This window comes from Cystoisospora suis, assembly GCF_002600585.1.
Source record: "Cystoisospora suis strain Wien I chromosome Unknown contig_5127, whole genome shotgun sequence".
Lineage (NCBI taxonomy): Eukaryota > Apicomplexa > Conoidasida > Eucoccidiorida > Sarcocystidae > Cystoisospora > Cystoisospora suis.
This window is the reverse complement of record NW_027157919.1, coordinates 920-16,685: the sequence shown is the minus strand read 5'-3', so window position 1 is coordinate 16,685 and position 15,766 is coordinate 920. Positions and strand designations below refer to the sequence as shown.

The 15,766-nt window shown below is 52.7% G+C and overlaps 2 protein-coding genes across 2 annotated transcripts in view; both read right to left on the bottom strand.

Moving 5' to 3' along the window:
- Positions 1–5,721: 5,721 nt before the first annotated feature.
- Positions 5,722–14,917, bottom strand: CSUI_008888 (flagellar associated protein). Its single transcript, XM_068069007.1, has 17 exons — positions 14,663–14,917; positions 13,937–14,050; positions 12,880–13,007; positions 12,408–12,471; positions 11,994–12,053; positions 11,707–11,760; positions 11,463–11,504; positions 11,149–11,316; positions 10,528–10,752; positions 9,680–9,773; positions 8,976–9,135; positions 8,641–8,737; positions 7,908–8,070; positions 7,303–7,638; positions 6,954–7,090; positions 6,327–6,538; positions 5,722–5,878 (listed from the first exon to the last, which is right to left on the bottom strand). The coding sequence occupies exons 1-14, from the start codon at positions 14,777–14,779 to the stop codon at positions 7,595–7,597; spliced, it is 1,530 nt and encodes a 509-aa protein (XP_067919018.1). The 5' UTR covers positions 14,780–14,917; the 3' UTR covers positions 5,722–5,878; positions 6,327–6,538; positions 6,954–7,090; positions 7,303–7,594.
- CSUI_008887 (uncharacterized protein) overlaps positions 14,787–15,766 on the bottom strand; it is a 1,250-nt gene continuing 270 nt past the window's right edge. Inside the window, exon 1 of the mRNA XM_068069006.1 lies at positions 14,787–15,766. This exon is cut by the window's right edge and continues 270 nt beyond it. Within this exon, the coding sequence (XP_067919017.1) occupies positions 15,588–15,766 (179 nt within the window). The 3' untranslated portion in view covers positions 14,787–15,587.

Sequence of the window (15,766 nt, the reverse complement as noted above, 5' to 3'; positions counted from 1 at the left end):
TGGCACCACGAGAACTGTCCGAGCCACCTTGGTGACAAAGAAGGAACCAAACCACAGTATGAGGAGAAGCCGCACGAGCAGCAGGATGGGGTCCAGACAACGGCGGATCCCCAGCACCTTCTGCAGCAGCGCCACCGCGAACAGCTGGAGGTGCATGAACGGACACTCATGGGCCAAGAGGCTCTGCACTCGCAACATGAGAGAGCGAGAGCGGCCATAACGGCCGCATGTAGAGAACGTCAGGAAAAGATCTTTTCTTTTTCAGAACGATGGTGGGAACAGGAGCGAGCGGAAGCGATTGCCAGTACGCAGAAACAGCGAGAAGACCTCCAGCAAGAGATGGAGAAGGAGCTAAAAGATCTCGAAGAAGAGCTTGAGAAAAGAATGAGGCAAGAGCTCGAAGAGCGAATCCAGGCACCGGACCAACAGGACTGGGAAGCTCAGCGCTGTGCAGTAGAGGGGCAACAGGAAGCTCAAGACACTGTGCGCCACCAGTCACCCGCAGAATATCACTGCCAGGTACGGCAGACACAACTTGAGCGGCAGCTGATGCAGCTAGAAGAGAGAGAGAGCTCAGTGAGAGCCTTACTGGAGAGGCATGAAAGGTACGACGAGCTTCCCCAGGGCCAAGAATCAGTGACGGCATCTTGGAGCGAGCACGTGAACCAGTGGGGGGTTCTCGGACAGGACGAAAGGAACGAAGAAAGATTGCAGGCCGAGGCTGACATCGAAGCGCAGAAAGCACAGGAATCCCTCAATATGATGCAGGAGATACTCCAAAAGAGCCAAGATGCACTAGCACGAAGTCAAGAGCAAGTGGCAGCGACTGCGCAAAAACTCGAGAACGAAGAGCGGACAAGCCGCTCGCTCCGACAGGAGCTTTCCGCAAGCCTACAACAGCGGGAAGAGGCGCAGCGCGAGCTCGAGCTGACGCAGCAGGAACTACACAAGATGCTTGAGCAGACCAGGTCCGCGCTGCAGGATAAGCTTCGCCAAGTCTGTCACGAAAACGAGAATAATGTTCGCCGTCTGCAGGAGGTCCACCAGCAAGCAGACGAAGCTGCCGCACACCTACTGAAGCAGCAGAAGCTCCAAGCGTCTCTGGAGCGCCAGCTCGCTGCAGCGGAGGAAGCGCGACAAAGGCTAGTGTCCTGGGTCGAGTCACAACAGTCAGTGCTCTACACGCAACAGGCATCGATCCAGGAACCGGGCGATGGAAAAGAGAGGCCCACCGACGGTGTGAATCCTCTCCGCCAGGGGCATTCGCAGCTTCCCCTTGACGAGCTGCACCTGCAGGAGACCGATGTAGAGAGGCAGCTGCAGAGGGAGCTTGAGGAAAAGAGTGACCAATTACGCCTACTAGAAGAACAGCTGGGCAGAGTACGCACTCAGCTAAGAAATGTGGAGGGGGAACTTGCAGCAGAACAGGCGAGAAGAGCAATGGAAGAGAGCTCTACAGAGAGGAGGGTCCAAGACGCACGCGCGGAAGCTGAGAAGTTAAGGAGCGCCCTGAATTCAACAGAGAAGGATCAAGAGCAGACCAAGGAGTACCTCGAGCAGCAAAACCAGCGGGTTGAGGAGCTTCAAAGAGAGCTCGATGCCAAGACGGCTCTCCTCTTGAAAGACCAGGAGCGTCTAAAAAGGAAAGAAGAAGAGACCGCGAAACTCCGACAACAGCTCGCAACTGCCCGAGTCCATCCGACAGCCACAGCAGCCCCACGACCTCCTGCAGACGGGAGCAGAGCTCTCGATGGTCACAAATCTGCCATGCAGGGTAGCGCACGAGGAAACGCGGGGCTAGCTCGCCCGGCGGAAGACTCCCGGCATCATACCCGCGACACTTATACCGCGTATACTTATCCTGGAGGTGAAGCCCCGCAGAAAGAGCAATCCAAAACTACTACTAATTCAGTACGATCTGGGACGGACCAGCAGACGGCCTCTTTGAACTGTGATCAGACGACGTGTACGAGGGCGAAGACGGAACCACAACTCTTTGAGCCACACATCCAGCGCAAACCTCCTACAGCCGTTCCGGCATTAACAGGCCTCTCGTCTGCTGATCATTCTGGGCCAAGGAGCCAAAAGAACGTGAGCGCCTTGCCCCAGCCGGTACCTGTAGCCCAAGAAAGGCTGCAGGAGAGGAATGGCTGTGTAGGCAAAGAGTTTATGGTGGAAGCCCTCGCCGTTGAGCTTACCACCCTCCAACAGATCGTACACCAGAAAGATGCAGAGATTCGAGCTCTCGCCGAAGTGCTTTTCCAGCACCAATTCTTGGACCCACTTGAGAAAAGGCAAACGTGGAATCAGCTGCGCGAGAAGCCGTTAACGGGACAGTCTCTCTCTTCCTGGGTTTTGTCGGAAAAGAAGCCGCAAGATGAAGATCAATTTGTTCTCTTCGGAGGGGAAGCGAAGAGCACAGGCCAGTCGCAGCAAAGAGTTGCACCGACAAAGGCTACTAGCCAGCATTGTGTAACGGAGGTGAGCAAGTTGGTGAATACGTTCTCTAACACCGGAGTCGCGGGGGCAGACATAAGCAAGACCGAGGAGATGGGACACCCCAGACCAGTACCAGGCTGTAACGTTCGAGAGAAATTGTCTCCCTGGGGAGTAGCCGGCAGCAGGGGTCCCTACCCCCAGGCCACACAGTTCAGTGCTGCCTCACCCCGACGGAATCGTCTTTCACGTGAAGAGAGGGCTCCTTTACTTGGTCCTCGGCACGACGCTGCCCAGGGACAGATGGACCAGGACGATCACTCGAGAGAAGCGCCTAACCTCCTCCCTGGTAAATCAGAAAGGGTCCCGCCACGGGATGAAGACATCAAGCCAAGAACTCACTCCACGGCTTACAATGCGAGAGACAAGAAACACAGCAAGGACGGTGACCACTCTAGTGCTTTTCAGACCACGTCCCTGCAAGTAAGTAGGACACCTGCTTTCCAGGACAAGTAACACGGAACACGGGGACGTTTTTTCTGGAATGCTAACCAGACACGAACCCAAACATTCACTTTTTTTCGTCCCTAATGTATTCCCTGTTTTCCGTTCTTGCGAACTCCGAATCGGCACGTCGAGGACTACACGGAACAGTCCGTGACTCCGTCCGTTCAGTGGGGTATCTTTCTTGCTTGCTTTCCGTTTTCCTGCGCACAGGAGATACTCGATCTGATCAGCGCCTGCTGGCAAGCCAGCAGGACGAAGGGTGCCGGCTCAGCTGTATTGTCTACTGGATTCCGGCTTTGCCACATGGCTCCGCTGTTTTCTGCTTATTCGCACGGCGGCATCCCGCGAACGTGTAGTGGGGGGCAGCAGTTGATAGGCACCGACCCCAGTGACACTTGGGGCAACATGTCGTCCGACGAGCAGCAGACACGTTCACAAGTGGCTGCGTTCTCTCCAGCCCATTCTCGTATCTCCGCACCGGCTGTTCGTTTTGCAGACGGTCATGCACCTGGGGTCTGCGTCCCACGCCAGCCAAAACAGGAATCACCAAGCCTTCTTCTTTCTTCTCCTGCGTTCAGTAGCTACCTGGCACTCGAGGCGCCCACTTCCCTTTCCGCGTTCACCGCAGTGTTCCTTCTTAGTTCTTCGTACTGCACAGCTGCGCGTCTGCGAGTCGAAACTATTCCTTATTCTCGAACACCGCATGACGTTGCAGTGGCATGTCCGTATACAGCTCCTACAAAAGGCGATCCCAGAACCTTAGAGCAGCTGCCGTCCTGCTTCTCCGCGCCGGATCTCGCAAGTGCAAACACAAGCGGAGAAGCGCCAGCGCAATCAAAAGCCTCTTCTCCTCTTTTAGTGCGACTTCAAGATTGCTCGTGTCTGGCCGCCAGCCGGCCGATGTTTCTTGCTTTCATGTGTCAAGATGAGTCGGCAGGCACGGTGACTGAGAAGAAAGATTTGCCAGTCGGTATGCCGTCTCCAGGTTCCGTGATTGCCACTATGGGTTCTTCCCCCCGTCGTCAAGACCAGGTCACCAGGGGTGGTGCGCTTGGGAACGCAGTGTCCTCTCACCGCGAGTCATGGAAGCCGTTCCAGGGTGCATCCGCGTTTCTAGGGCACAAAAAGACGGAGAATGTGTTGGCGGCAGAGAAGAGCAGCGTCAATGGAGGCGCCTCAGTTAGGTTCAATCTCCGGTTGTCGCAGGTGCCCATCGATGAGGGGCTTCTATGGCTGTACTTCTGCGATACAAACTTCGCTGGCAGAAAAGGAGACGTTTATACCGCAGGCGGCTCTGCCGGCCCCGCAGCCCCTGCGAGCGACGTCCTGGGTGGGGAAACAGGTAAACAGCCATTCGTAGGGGCTGGAAGAGCGGTCAAGATCCGACATGCTCTGTCGGGTCTGTTCCTGAAACTGGGAGACCGCGGTGCCCAGAAGCATGTAGAGGAACGCCAGATAGCCGCTCTTACATGCGTGGCGAAAAAACGAAGAGTTTTCAGGAAGGTCACCCTTGAGAAGAACGCCTTTAAACGGACTGATGGCGGACAGAGCAGGCTCGGGGAGGCGACTGGTTGCGAGCGCGGAATGATTGGAGAAACTACGGACTCTTTCCAGGAAGACATTGCTGCCCTAGTTGAACTCAACTGTAGATCGCGCGCACAAGTCAGGGGCCTACTTGGCACTCCCGACATTTCTGAGGCGTCCATGTTTATCTTGCTACAAGACGAAGAACTGAGGCAGCGAGCGGTAAGTTGCTGGTATGAACCATCGCATGAGGGAAAAAGAAGCAGCGGAAAGACAGGCCTGGCTGTCGAGAATTGCGCTGAATTCCTCGGGTGTAAGCATGCGGTACCCCTCGATGCTGAGCTATGAACACCGTCAGACGGTCTCCGCGGTAAGCACTCACACTCTTAGAGGAAGAGAAAGCCGCGGAGTACAGCGGCAGCACAGCCATGGCTCAGAGGAGTTGCTGACGGACACCTACACATCGCCCCGAATTCGACATCTATTCCGTCCTCGTACCGTTGATGATTGCAGCGTTCTCAAACCTCTGTATGCTTGCTTTTCAGGCTGTGAGACAGGCTTTGTCCATTCACAGGAAGGTCCGCGGTAAACTGGGGTAATTTCTAATTGAACCCCTTCTTGTCGAGAACTCTTCGAAAACAGTCCGACAGCATCAGTGGTACGAAGCTTCGTAGAAGGAAGCGAGAACGGCTCTCCGATGTGTCCAGACGGGCTGTGCGGCCTGACGGGTGCGTATGCCGGGTCCCGCCATTCCTTCTTTTTCCCCTGTCGGCCTCGCAGTGCACCGGAAGGCAGAGAACAGTGCACTCTCCTATGTCCTGGGGAACGTGGGTCCGGTAATGGATTCTGCGGGCAATTTTGTCTCCTGCTGTGAGACAACGCTGAAGGTTCGCTTCACCGTACAGGAGAGTAGGCGAGGGTGATGCCGGGAGATACCTCATACGTGTCTCGTTGTCGACGAGATAGACTTTCAGCTTCTGTCTGCGGGGGGTCACCGCTAGCCGCGACCGCCCAAGTTCGGTGCATCGACAACAAGATTCAGAACGTTCGATCTTGCAGCCCCGTCCTCTGTATCGCATCCACGACAAGCGTTGTGGACAGACCAAGCCTTCTAGGCCAGTCACACCGATTTTCAAGCACGGGGGGATACAGCAGCATCAGAAAGTCCAGAAGGCAGTTGCAGGGCCAGTCAACAGGGAGCCGGGCCAGTAAGGTACAGAAAGGAGAAAATCGATAATCGCGACCAGCTAGCTATTCCTCCGCTGGCCTCGGCGCGGCAGGTGATCTGTAATGCCGGAGGTGCGAGGCTGCGGTCGCGGGCTTGAAGGGGGCGTTTGCGCCGTAGGCCACCGGTAGGCCGATGGAGCCGTCGTCCGGAATATATTGCGTCGGCCGTGGTTCGGCGGTTGTCCTGAAAGCAGGCGTCCGCAAAGCGAGTGGAACTCATTTGAGAGACGTCTGAGGCCTGCACGTGGTGTCTACTAAACCCCCGAATCAAATGTTTTGTTTTAGGCCGAGCCCGCGGCGAAAGAGACCTCCCCTCTGCGAAACATGACATTTAGTGTCTTTTCACATTATTCCACTGAGCGCTGACAAAGCTTGCTAGACGCGATCTGGATTGCATCAGTCGGTCCGGGCGTCAGCCGGCCGGAGTACTTCGCTTAGCATCTCCCAGCCAGTGGCCTACAACCTCACGTGTCAGGATCCATGACCTGCAGCTACTAAAGGAGGAAAATCACATTGCGTCTTCCTACATGACCAACTTCACCAGCCATGACAAGCGTGCGAACAGGCGCGATCGCAGCCCACCAGCGTCGCCCCTCTCAACGCTTTCTACTGTTGTCTCGTCCCAACCCCACCTGAGTGATAATGGATGGAGACGCTTGGCCTCAGTCTTGCGAAGCTTCATAGCGGAGACAGACTGCTCAGTTGCGGCATCCCGCTTGAGGAACTCGAACAGTTCATTCTCCGCATTAGGCGTCGGAGGCCGGCCATAGGAAACGTTCTCCCGCGCGGTATCCACCCGCCGCTGCAGCTGCTCTTGGACGGTCTCCAGGTGGGGCAGCGATGTCTGTGTGTGCCGGAGCCGCAGGATGGACGGCCAAGACGCTTGTGAATTGTTGCGGTCGCACGAGGAAGACTGCACGTCTGCATCCTCGGGGCCAGCGCGCTACAACTACCCTTTGGGTTTCTAGAGAATGCGAGTGTCAGATACTGCAGTCTGTCGCCCTCGGAGAACTCTCTGATCTGCCAGTCCCGGACAGTCCTTTTGCCCGGGAAGTTCGTAAAGCCTCAGTTAAGATGAGACAAGAAGAAAAACCGTATCCGTAAAAGTACATCGTCTCCAAATTTTGTCTATTGCTTCCTTATCAAAGGTGAGGATAAACAGAGCTGACACAGTCTGTGAGAGCTCGTTCCCCGTGCAGCGGCGTCCGTTACTCTCTTCCGGTCGCGATTCCCAAGAATCGAGAAGAGCACAAGCTCACCTTGTACAGGGCTAATTCTGACATAGTCACCATCTCCCTGCGAGTCATTTCCTCCAGCTTCGTACGGAGCTCGAGGAGCGTCCCAAGCACAGTCAAGGCACCGGACCGTCCAGCTTGAGCCTTACTCTTCAGATCATCTGCATGGGACCAACACCCACAAGACCAGCCGGAGCGATCAGAGATATCTGGAGAGCACTTCCCACGACCGGATTCCATTATCTCCGGAACTCCGGACGAGCTACTGAACGCGCACATTGTGTCGGCGGTAGAAAGCTTCAACCCTTCTCTCGGCAGTCAGGTTTCTTGCTGCGTCAGCGCGGCCGACATACGCCGTCCGCGAAGCAGGTACGTAGTGAATTCGCCTCTCTGTTGGCCGTATCCAGACCTGTCAGCTGGGTAAGCTGCTCAAGGGCAAGCTCTTTATCCGTTAGTTCGGACTTTTTATTTCTGAATTTCTGCTCTGTGAGACGGTACTTCGCGTTGAGAGTTTCCGTGTCTGGATCTTCCCTGCATCGGGTAAGAACACAACAGTGAGATGAAGACCTTGTTTCCTGCTGTTCGTCAACGGATGGCCGGAAACTGGTAAAGAACATTCTCCCTCGTTCGTAAGTCGCTGCTCGCTGATCTTTACTCTGCTGTCTTTACCTGCCGACGTCATTCCATTGTCTTCCCTTCGTTGGATTTTCTGTGGACCGTCACACAGCAGTTGGTTTTTCGCAAACACACATCATTACAATTTTCCCGGTAGCAGATGGTTTTGCGGGTGATAACTGTGAGTGATTGTGGTGCCCAGAGGAGTGCACAGATTACGATCATCCTTCCGTGGGTCCTACTGCGGGGACTTCCTCTGCAGCAGGATCGTGTCTGTTTCCGGTTCTCCGTAGTTTTTTCTCATTCCGTTTCTAAAACTCCGTTGCGTCCTGGTGCAGACAGGTCTCTGTGCTTGGTGCTGACCGAGCTGAATGCTGATATGCTCGACAAGTTTTTTCTCTTTGGAGAGCTCTTTTTGTAGCTGGTTTAGTTGCTCTTCCAGTTTCGGAACCTCGCTGCTCCGTTTTCGCTTGGCAAAAATCTGCCGGTTGACCTCCTGCAGTTGAAGAGTTAATGTTGCTATTTCCTGTATAAGAAAGATCACATCTTTTGAGGGAACCTGAAACATTCTATTCCATGACACTGCTTTTTGCCAAACGTTCGAGAGAATCAGGGGCTCTACTGTGCTTCGGTAGTTTCGTCATTCACCGCCACCGCAATGTCTGCTTCACCTGTTCCTTTTCATTCACTGCATGCTGTCGCTTCTTCTCAGTCCGGGCTGCGAGGACAAGACCGACAAGTGCCTTAACAAATTACTTCTAGGATAGTACCATTCTCTGGGGACGGTGACGAACTCAATGGCTTGACCGAAATCTCCGTGTGGACACAGAAAGTTCGGCCGAACCACGTTGCCCCTCGCCATCAGAAGAAGCCTGCTGTCAGTTTGGGTAGTGGCAAAACCCTACGCGGGAGTAGAGACAAGTATTCTCATGCACCACACTAACTGCTGTCTGACATTCTGAAGTCGAAGAGCGGAAATATAACGTCTACATTGCCTTGTAACGCCTCCGGCATCGCCGTCCGTACATCACGGACGCATAGTGACCCAGCTAACGACTGGATGACGTTTTCTCCAGCTGTCAATTGGAGACGTTACCGCGGGAACTTTCGTTTGTTCCTCACGTCCCCATGCGAGGTGTAAGCGCTTACCAAGCATGTTGAGCTTTTCGCATAAGAGACAGAGTTCATCATTTCTGAGGAACAAAGTAGATGCGACCCGGCAAATCCGACCAAGCCAATGCGTGCGCTTGAGAGAGATGCCGCAGGCTCTCGGTTAGCTCACTGCTTCCAAGTCCATTTCTGACTGCAGGACTCTAACTGTTGCAACCAGCGGGGCTTTGCTTTGGAGATGAGCCCCGCAGAAGAGCGCTTCTCGTTTTGTCCGGGAGCTCACGTATTCAGAGCCGTCGGCTCTTGTCGAAGGCCTTCTACGAGCTGTGCCACACTTGCCTGTCCAAGAGCTGTATGCCGGTCAGGTTGCGAGATTCTATTGCAGTTTGGTACGACCGCTTTATATCCAGCATTTCTTTTTCAAGTATATTGATGACTGAGTTCAATCGGTCAATTTCAATGATGTTTTCTTCCATCCGCTCTGCAGGAACCGAACGACTCTGAATTGTGTTGTACAGCAGAATGACTCTTGGAGGTGCTACGTTTACGGCCGTCCACCAGACTATACCTCCCGCGCGACTTGCTTTCATCACACTTTTAACACTCAACCACGAGTACCCAATCTATAATCTCTTGGAGTGCCGGAGAGCAACACTGCGTCAATGACCCAGCTCGTTCTAAGGCAGTCCAGGTTATCTTGGTACCAGATCGAACATCTCCCGCTGCAACCCAGATCTTTATATCAGGCAAGGTATGAGTGAACGAACAAGACCAAACTTTTCGCCATCTTAGAGGAAATCTTGTGTGCGCAGTAAGCCGCTAGTTCAGATTGACGCTAGCAAAATAAAAGTAGTAGTGCCTCTCACATCCGTCGAGGGGTGCGCTGATATGATTGGCTCAGCCTCGCCATTCGGCTGTCCCGCGAGCACAACAGGTCAGAAGGGGGCTTGCGAAGAGACGACAAAGTTATAGAGATTTGTCGACACCCCGCCGTCAGTCAGTACACTCTCCTTACTGATACTTACGACTTTCTGCCTTCACCTTCTGAATCAAACGAGACTGTTCCAGCCGAAGCCAGCCCCTCTGCTCGACTTCCTTCTGCGTCTGAAGCGATCTTTTCTGCATTTGGACAAAGAACCACTCCGTGTCATCGTGTTTAGATGACTCGCGCCAGGTGGTCCATCAGGAGTACAGTGATAGTCGGCACCCATGGCCCGGCGCGCGCCCGTGCCCCCAATCGTACTGTTTACGCCTCAAGAACTACTTCGGCGGGCGTCAGCGTGATTCAGCAGCAGTAGTTGCATGTCTGCATATCCCTCCGTTGCTCAACACTGTACCGGTGGTAGTAAAATAGGGCTCTACAGTTGGTTGTCTGATACGGGACCGATTCTCTTAGACAGCCGACAGAGGGGTTTGTGCTGCCCCTCCCCCTCGACATTTCAGGCCAAGAAACTGGAGTTGACTGTCGCTCGCGCGACGGGTGTCCCCGTAGTGCTCCTGATTTGCCCTCTTCCTGCGAGGGAACTTCGCAATCAGAAGGATGTTGCCCTCCTGTTACGTGCTCAAGTCAGGGCGGCGGAATCGGGTGCAATTATCTTTCAGTCTTTCCCCGTTTCCAGCGGCCACCAACAGTCGATGCGGCGTTGCTGCTGAGCAGAGACCCAGAATCTTCATTGTATCAGGCTACACTCGTCGGGGAGAACCTCTTTCGAACTGTCTTCCTTCAGCACAGCTGAAGCGTGTTCAAGGGTCTCTACGAGGTCAGCGACATGTGAGTGTCGATACTGTTGTGGACGTGTCTTCTCATAGATCGTTTAGCGTACCTATCACCTGCTTATTTGAGGGAAGGGCAAAGGCTCGGGGGACAGCTGACCTCTATGGCCCGGGCTTTTGCCTCAGCCTGGAGTCGAAGAATTTCCACCTCGTTTTCAAGAATTTTGTGCCGCTCGGTCATTTCCGCTGCTTGCTGGTCCGAATTCTGCTTCAACGTGATATACTGGTTGCATTCGAGGCGGACCATCTCGGTGAGCCGCTGGAACTCTGCGGTGGACTTTGTCACCTCTCTCTTCTGTCTGCGAAGGTGCGTTTCTTCCTCTTTCTGCACGTGGCTCACACTAACAGAGGGACGTATTGTTGCCACCTGGCCGTGGCGCGGCAAGACATCGCCGAACGATCCATCAGCAGGAATGTGCTCATTATTGACCACCTTTTGGCAGCCAGGTTGATTCCTAGGTGCAGCGACAACCACGGAAGTGCTCGAAAACAAGAGTAGTTTTGTACTAATCCTTTCTTCGCTGGCCGAAGGACTATCTCGCTTAGCGCTCTGAAGTTGTCCGCTGAGAACGGATCTGGGTGCGGGGTCTCATTCCGATTGCGGTGAGGGCGGACCATACTGTTTCCTAAACAGGGATCCGGTCGTCAGCGGGCCAAGGCAGTCGTCGTAGCTGCCCAAGTACAAATTCTGTTCTACACAATGACGTTCTGGCTTGCGTACCTTGATCTGAAGCAGGAGCTGAACCTCGGTTGCTCGCTGGTTGGCCGCAGCGACTTCTCGGAGGATTTTTTCTTTCTGGACGGCGAAGGCTTTGAGATGCTGACACCACGATTCCAGCTCCGCTTTTGTTGTTGATGCTTCCTTTTCTAAGTCCCCGATTTTTCTGAGCTGAAGCGGAAGCGGGAACTTCGCATTGGCATCGCGTCATTCTCGGTCAGGAACAGGACCGAAAGCCGAGAACCGGTGACGTGGCCGGTTTCGATTGGTGTGCGGATTAGTCCGGTTTGACTCCCAGCAGGCACGTGACCACTCACCGCCATTTCTACTTCTTCGTTCCTTTCCTTTGTGTCCGTCTCCTGAAAGTCCAAACGGAAGCAGAGGTGCTTTCTCGGAAGAGTGTCATCTCGTAACTCTCGGCAAACCCGTGCTGTGACGCGCATACACATACGCCGGCCAGTTCTTCCCTCCTTCTCTCTGAAGTTATCTCCTCTCTATGTACCATCGTTAGCTTTGAACATTATACGTTGGACATCACTCTTCGGCCTGCACCTGCCTTACCTGTTCCTGGAGGGTTCGGGTAAATCCATCTATCTCATCTCGGAGAGCTTTGTACTGCAAACGTACCACATACAGCACGGCGATCAGGGTCAACAGGAGTTTAGCATACATTCGTTTTGACGGTCAGCGGTCACCAGGAATCGAAGTGCCAGTAGGTCTCTCACCCGCCGGATGAGGCTGCCGCAAAAGTATCGCAAAAGTCTCGGGTGCGCCGTAGCAATTTTCCACTCCTAGTGACAAAATACCGTCTTTTTGCAGCCGGTGGAGAATGCTTTGTGAAAACTTACCTTGGCCTTCGTTTGCTCATTGTCACTTTGTAACCGCTTGCGTTCGCTTACACGGTCCGCCTGCAAGAACGAGAAGTCTGAAGGCTAGCTTGCTGCCGGTGATGCGGATCTCGTTGCGAGCCGGGCTACCAGCCTAATGAAGAACCAGTCTCCCGCTGTCCCGGTGACTCCCCCTAACCTTCAACCATTGTTTTCTGCTCGTGTGAACTTCAACAAAGGTGAGCCATATGCATAACTCATCGCGGCTGGAGCGTGTGAGCCAAGATCGAACAATTCTGACCCTCTTTGCTGGCTCCATCGTGGCTGGCTTTCGCTGCTTCATGTCCTTGCCAAGAGAACAAGAGATCAGGTACGTAAAGAGAAACAAAAGACTGAGCGTTACACACAGGAGAACAGTCTGGTGTTTACCTGCACACTTTTGAGATTCGGCAGCTGGGCAAAAACTGCATCTCGATTCAAAATAGCCTTCTTATAGTCCCTGCAAGCCAAGGAAGTTGACTTGAGTGACGGATCCCTCAGTTCCCATGCGCCGTGAGGCCGCGGGCCTGGGCGTATATGGTGGCTCTTCATTCCAGCCCGATGACTATCTGGCTAATTTGCAATCTTCCCGTCGCAGCACCTCGACACTTCGTACAAACCGACAAAAACCACCCAGTCCGTCTCTGAGTCATCGAGCAGGAGGGGTGCGGTTTCGGACGAGGACACAACGAGCTGGAGCACAGTGTTAAGCCTATCTATGCTCTGGCCGCCAAAAGTTTTCTATGGCCGGGTACATTTCTTGAAAGCTACGCTAACAAACTGGGTGACGACGCTGAAACAACTTCGAGTTATGACCACGGCGATACGACTTGTTTCCTGCCGAAGCAACGCTTCAGCGAGTGCTTACAACTTGGCTCGCTCGAAGACACTCCTTTGACGGCTTGACAGATCTAGAAGCATCTTCGTTTCTGCCGACAGGTCCTTCAACTGAATTTCCACGGCGCGTTTGTTCTCAGCCGCTTGGAGGAAGTGGACCTGACGTAGTGGCATTGCGTTTACGGAGTAAGGATAGTTGCTAATGGGTGAGATGAGTGAGGCAGCGTGCATTGCACTATGTCATTCTCCTTTCAAAGCAAGCAAGCCTATCTCCCAGTCCAATTGCCTGTGCGACGAATCAACACTCTTCAGGGCTTTTCCGACTGAACATGTAGTCTTGGACCCTGTGGTGCTGTTGCAGTTTGATGCAAAGAATTGGTTGGCCAAGCTTCAGCGGGAACTGAGACGCACACTTGCTCAGGCTATTGTATTGCGACCTGGATGGCTAGGGACCAACTGGACACCGATAACGTTCAAAGAACGGCTAGCAAAAAACCAGCTTCTTTTCCGGGACGTTTTGTTAGCTTCTAGTGCGTATGGCGCGATCTCGTTGTCGAGCGAGACAGGAGAGTCTGGAAAGAACACTCCTGCTGCAGTGGCTTTGATGCAGAATTACTTGACAAGCAGCTGAAGTCCGGGGACGGGGTGACGGCATCTGTCTCAGCACGTGTTAAAGCGTCAGCGAGATCCGGGGTCACTCCAACTGTCGCCGAACAGTTTTCAGGGACGTATGCGGTCAGCCTTCATCAGGGGGTGTGTGCAGACTATTTTCATCGGCTATCTGCCGTCGGCTCTTATGTCTTGACTCATAACTCGAACTCGCCTCTGGCCCCTCCAACATTTCAAGGCTCGAGAACAACGCACGACGCTATTTGCTTCTTTTTCTATCCACACCTCCTTTCGCTCTTTGTCAGTAAAATGAGGGTATGGTTTCAGGGTTCATTACTGTCTTCAAGAAGCATGATAGGTTGTCTTTTCCCTCTTGCTAATGTAAGTTATATGTGCTTTGCTGGAAGCGATACATCCGCCTCCGGTTTACCGGATATGCATTCAGTTGCACAAAGAAGACTCTGTGTGAACTTTCTTACCTTCGCGGCTTCAAACTTCCCAGCCACAGCGCGTTCAGCTAGCTCTGCCGCCATGACTTCATCTCTTCTGACCTTTACTTTCAGTGCGAGTTCTTCTCTCTGATTCCCCAATCTCTAATGGGTGAGAGACCAGAAAAATACCAAGGGGCAGCACCAAACAAGACCCACAACTCAGCACGACGCGCAAGTTGCTTTCCTTTCCTGTGACACAAACAGTGTCACCGTGGATCTCTTTTGTCTGTATATCACTCCTCTGTCACTACATATGAGAAGGTGAAAAGAGCCATTGTCAAGTCACCATATCCAGGTTCCTTTCTCCGAAAGACTTCAGCTTGACTTGTTGGCGTGATCACCTCTGTGTACCGTAGACAAGAACAAATCCTTCTCCGGGGAGACAGCCCTCCCAATTAGCCACCTCTGCCCGCATCCCCCCTGCCGCTCATCGGGCGGGATTTACTTTGCTACTATTAACTGCCGAGGCTAGACGTGTCCTCAGAGGAAAGCACTAGAAAACGAATGTAATGACCACTGGATCGAAGAGGAGACTGCTCTAGGTTTCCATGAGGTCACCTTCTCTATTCCTCTCGTAAAGACACGTTCTATCGTTTCCTTCGTTTCCGTCCTCCCCACCGTTGATGCGGCTATATTCGGTTTCTGCTGTCTGTGCTAGAACTTGTGAGGTCTTTCTTTACTAGTTTAGGTGAAGAAAAGAAAGAGAGAGGATACCTTAATTTTTTCTTGGGCAGCTACAGAACGCTGATCTAATCCTTCAAGTTCCTGATCAACGGCAATTGTCTGTTGTTTAAGAGCTTCCATGACTTGATCGAATTGATTAGCCTGCATGCGATATCTCTGGGGGTCTTGTGCGGCGCAGTCTAGCTCTTGTCTTGTCGCACTGACACGATTGCGAACGCCCTTTTTCAAAGGTCGTTTTGCGTCGTTTGATGACACACATAAGAGGAGTGATTCATTCACAAAAAGAACTAAAGAAAGACATGGAAAATCTTTTCATACCGAAAACATCTCCTCTCAGATCAGTCGACATGTCTCCAGGAAGCTCGAACAAAGCCTTATTATCTGCTCGGCTCGGAAAACTCCCTCGCGATCTCTTTTTCTTTTCTTTCTTTCGCCTGAAGGCTTTCCTCTTTCTAACAACATGTATGAGGACTTTGGAGTCATAGAGTGTAGGAACCATGGAGAAATAGCTTATGACGAGTGAGACTAATTATCATCTATATCTTGACCGCGGCTACCATTCCTGCCTCTGTCTTTTCCTTCTCTCTATGGATAGTCTGTTGTTTGCCCAATCGATGTGATGAACGAGGCCATACAAAGCAGGCAAGCACATAAAAAGTAAGCAAGGATACTAGATTCCCTGGCTTCTCCAAAAGAAATAAGGTACTCACAAAACGAGTCATATCTATCTTTAATCTATCTTTCTTTAATCTGTCTATTTTTAATGTATGTATCTATCTATCTGATGTACCAGAGTAAGTGTCTCTCTCTCTAACCGATCTACGAAGAAAGGGTATAAGCAAGAGAGGGAGAGACCGAGAAACGTAATGAAAAAGAGATAGGAAGACACATATCTTCGAAAGTTGAAACCGTGAAGTAGAACCTTTCTTTCTGTCTCTCCTGTCTCCTAGAAGGTCTATGTAATTATTCTGACAAGCCTTCCTTCCTCACTCTCTCGAGACTGCGACCACACACTTCCCTCTCTATCACGATTGTGTATTGAGATCCCTTCTTTTAGACATTCCAAGTAGAGTCCCGGAGAGAAGTGCGAGAGCTCCTCTCTCTCTACCCCTTGTAACGATCCCTCTTTCTTCT

Excerpts from the sequence above, each read along its gene's own strand:
- CSUI_008888 (XM_068069007.1), bottom strand. The coding sequence starts at position 14,779 with ATGCAGGCTAATCAATTCGATCAAGTCATGGAAGCTCTTAAACAACAG. Across the intron at positions 13,008-13,936 it reads GGAAGTTTGAAGCCGCGAAG|GTCCACTTCCTCCAAGCGGC; the intron begins GTAAGAAAGTTC and ends CCACTACGTCAG. Across the intron at positions 11,317-11,462 it reads ACGAAGAAGTAGAAATGGCG|CTCAGAAAAATCGGGGACTT; the intron begins GTGAGTGGTCAC and ends CTTCCGCTTCAG.